Source organism: Oculina patagonica, chromosome 4 (assembly GCF_052425735.1).
Source record: "Oculina patagonica isolate OP01 chromosome 4, crgOcupat, whole genome shotgun sequence".
Lineage (NCBI taxonomy): Eukaryota > Metazoa > Cnidaria > Anthozoa > Scleractinia > Oculinidae > Oculina > Oculina patagonica.
The window spans coordinates 40,908,229-40,911,730 of record NC_135761.1 but is presented as its reverse complement, the minus strand read 5'-3'; the positions used below and the strand labels follow the sequence as shown (position 1 = coordinate 40,911,730).

Genomic DNA, 3,502 nt, shown 5'->3' with positions numbered 1-3,502 from the left:
CCTGTTTGAATTAAATCTAGTGACAGTGTGCAGTTGTTTATTTGTGTGTGCCAATCCCGGGTTCTAGGCTGGGTTCACCCCTTGTTTCCTTTTCTTTTTTTTGCCTTCTAGCCTTCACTCCCTTTATACCAGTGTCCATGGTCAGCCCGCTAAAACCTGAGGAGTTTGCTAGCAAACTGATCCAGCATCCAGACCAGCAGCTCGTACCCTTTGTTGTGGATGGTCTTCGAAATGACTTTAGACTTGGATTTCAACACTCGAGAAAACTGAAGTCCGCAAACAAAAACAAACCCTCAGCTAACCATCACCCCGAGGTCATTGACCGCTACCTGGCAAACGAGGTCTCCCTGGGGAGGGTTGCAGGGCCCTTTCCATCCCCACCTTTTCCAAATTTGCATGTTAGCAGCTTCGGGGTCATTCCAAAAAAGGGTCAACCGGGCAAATGGAGACTCATAGTGGATCTGCCATCCCCTGCTGGCCTGAGCGTAAATGATGGAATTGATGATGAGTTTACCCTGCAATATATCACGGTTGACCAAATTATTCGTATGATCTCAAAGTATGGCCCAGGCGCTTTGATGGCCAAATTTGATGTAGAGGCAGCTTACCGCAACATTGCGGTTCACCCGTCGGATAGATATCTTTTGGGCCTGAGATGGCGAAACCAATTTTATGTTGATTTGGCGCTTCCATTTGGCCTTCGATCAGCACCATACGTTTTCAATTCAGTGGCGGAGATGGTGGAGTGGATTCTCCTTAATACGCTCAATGTATCTGACCTCATGCATTACCTCGATGACTTTATTACAGCGGCCCCCCCAGGCTCAGACCGATGTGCAAACAATCTGGCCACGTCCGTAGCCGCATGTCGATCCTTAGGGCTTCCTCTCCACCCGGACAAGTGCATCGGTCCTTCCACGCGATTGGTGGTTTTGGGCATCGAGCTAGATTCAGAGGCTCAGGTGGCTCGCCTTCCTGCAGATAAACTTTGCGCTCTGCAGGAGCTGATTCATTCTTGGCGTGATCGATGTTGGTGTACTAGGTGTCAATTGGAGTCCCTCATCGGCCATCTGCATCATGCTGCTAAGGTTGTTTGGCCAGGTCGTACCTTCCTTCGTCACATGATAGACTTGCTTCGTTGTTTTCGCAAACGGGACCACCCCATTCGCCTCAATTCTGAGTTTCGCCTGGATCTCCAGTGGTGGCTACAGTTTTTGTCGTCTTGGCATGGAGTCTACTTCTGGTTGTTTCCAGGCATGTCTGCGTCGCCAGATTTGGAGGTTACATCTGACGCTTCCGGTTCAGTGGGTTTTGGGGCCTACTTCAATGACGAGTGGTTCAGTGGCTCGTGGGCTTCCTCTCAAGCCTCTCAATCCATTGCTTACAAAGAGTTGTTCCCAATCGTCATTGCCGCTCGGGTGTGGGGTCCACACTTTGCAAGGCGTCACGTTCTTTTCCGTTCTGACAATGAGGCAGTGGTTTATATTCTCAATTCGAGAACATCCAAGATCCCAGTCCTGATGCGCTTGCTTCGCCACCTTCTCACCTCAGCAGCGCATTTCAATTTCTCTTTCTCCTCCCTAACATGTCCCTGGAATTCATAATTGCATTGCTGACGCTCTGTCCCGCTTTCATTGGCAGGAATTCCGGAGGCTGGCACCCGAGGCACAGTTGTTACCAATCTCTGTCCCCCCTCAGCTCCTGACGGATTTGATCGGCCCTCCCTAGAGCAACAGTGTCAGTTTTTTCTGGTCCAAGGTCTGGCAGCGTCCACGCGCAGATCTTACGCTTTAGGCCAGAAGAAGTTCATTACCTTTTGCGCTCAGATGGGCAAGCTGCATTCCAGTGGCTCTCCTTGCCCTACCAACGAGTGGACTTTGTGCCTGTTTGCAACATTCTTAGCTGGCTCAGTCCAGCACGCTTCTATTAAAGTTTATTTGTCAGCTGTTCATTCTAGGCATATCGAAGAGGGCTTCCCCGACCCCCTGGTTAATTGTCTACGTCTACAGAGGGTCATTCGGGGGAATCAAACGTACTCAAGGTTCTTCAGAAGCGCAACGTCTTCTGATTACCTTTTGCGCTCAGATGGGCAAGCTGCATTCCAGTGGCTCTCCTTGCCCTACCAACGAGTGGACTTTGTGCCTGTTTGCAACATTCTTAGCTGGCTCAGTCCAGCACGCTTCTATTAAAGTTTATTTGTCAGCTGTTCGTTCTAGGCATATCGAAGAGGGCTTCCCCGACCCCCTGGTTAATTGTCTACGTCTACAGAGGGTCATTCGGGGAATCAAACGTACTCAAGGTTCTTCAGAAGCGCAACGTCTTCTGATTACAAATGACATCCTAATGATCATCTTCAGGTCTTTGGATTTATCAATGCCTGACCATTGCATGTTTTGGGCCGCATGTAACTTGGCTTACTTTGGTTTCCTGAGATCAGCAGAATTTACTGTTCCAAGTTTGGCAAGTTTTTCTTCAGCACTTCATTTGAGCGTTCAGGACATCTCAGTAGACTCTGACACAGACCCTTCCTGCTTGAGAGTGAGGATTAAAGCTTCTAAGACTGACCCTTTTCGTAAAGGCTGCTTCATCCATATTGGCAAGGGAAACTACCCGCTGTGTGCTCTTCAATCCGTTTTGGCCTACTTGGCCATTAGGGGAGGTTCTGGTGGCCCTCTCTTCCTTTTTCAGGATTGTCGGCCTTTATCATGCGCCACTCTCACCTCCCAGATCAGCGACATTCTGGGGCATGCCGGTGTTCCAGGTAACTTCTCTAGCCACAGCTTTCGTATTGGTGCGGCTACGGTGGCAGCGCGCAGTGGTATCCCCGACCACCTTATTCAAGCCTTGGGACGTTGGACTAGTAATGCGTACCAGGGGTATATCCGAACCCCGACTGAGTCTTTGGCTTCACTTTCCTCTCGTCTATCCACTAGTTAAAGTGGTCTGCGAAGCTGGTGCTTGCGAGCTCACCATTTAAGTCTGGATCAGGCAAACCTTTGCAGAGACTGGCTGGCATGTTATTGCGGATCTGGCGGCGGATTCACCTATCTCGTCACGGAGTTGGCAGCAGATATGCCCCTACCTTTGCGGATTATGCGGATCGGATAGCGGATATCCTCGTACATTTGCGGATTGTGCAGATTACGGATTATGCGGATTAGGCAGCGGAGACGCTCGTACATTTGCGGATCATGAGGAGTGTGCTGCTGATATGCTTGTACGTTTGCGGACTACATGGACCATTGGGCAGTTATGCTGGCATGGTGGTGGAGTTCTGGATCATGCAGTGAAACGGCTCGCTCATGTGGTCTACTAGCAGTGACTCTCGGGACGGGCATTGTGGTTCATTTGCCTAAAACGTCCCTCCTCCGGCGGATTCATGGAGGCTCCTACAGTCCTCGGCAGGCGGTATGATCTTTTGTGCTCGTAGTTGGGTAAGTTTGCATTGTATGCTTCGTGCCATTGAGCTAGGGGATGGTGCTTGGATATTTCTTGGGGGGGT

General features: G+C 50.1%; 1 protein-coding gene across 1 annotated transcript; it reads left to right on the top strand.

Annotated features, from left to right (window-relative positions):
* The first annotated feature begins 561 nt into the window (after nucleotides 1-561).
* LOC144650218 (uncharacterized) lies at nucleotides 562-3,129 on the top strand. The gene is made up of 3 exons (XM_078509869.1): nucleotides 562-1,448; nucleotides 1,653-1,845; nucleotides 2,102-3,129. The coding sequence occupies exons 1-3, from the start codon at nucleotides 579-581 to the stop codon at nucleotides 2,935-2,937; spliced, it is 1,899 nt and encodes a 632-aa protein (XP_078365995.1). The 5' UTR covers nucleotides 562-578; the 3' UTR covers nucleotides 2,938-3,129.
* Nucleotides 3,130-3,502: the final 373 nt, after the last annotated feature.

Excerpts from the sequence above, each read along its gene's own strand:
- LOC144650218 (XM_078509869.1), top strand. The coding sequence starts at position 579 with ATGGCCAAATTTGATGTAGAGGCAGCTTACCGCAACATTGCGGTTCAC. Across the intron at positions 1,449-1,652 it reads CACACTTTGCAAGGCGTCAC|GCTGGCACCCGAGGCACAGT; the intron begins GTTCTTTTCCGT and ends GGAATTCCGGAG. Across the intron at positions 1,846-2,101 it reads GATGGGCAAGCTGCATTCCA|CCAGTGGCTCTCCTTGCCCT; the intron begins GTGGCTCTCCTT and ends GCAAGCTGCATT.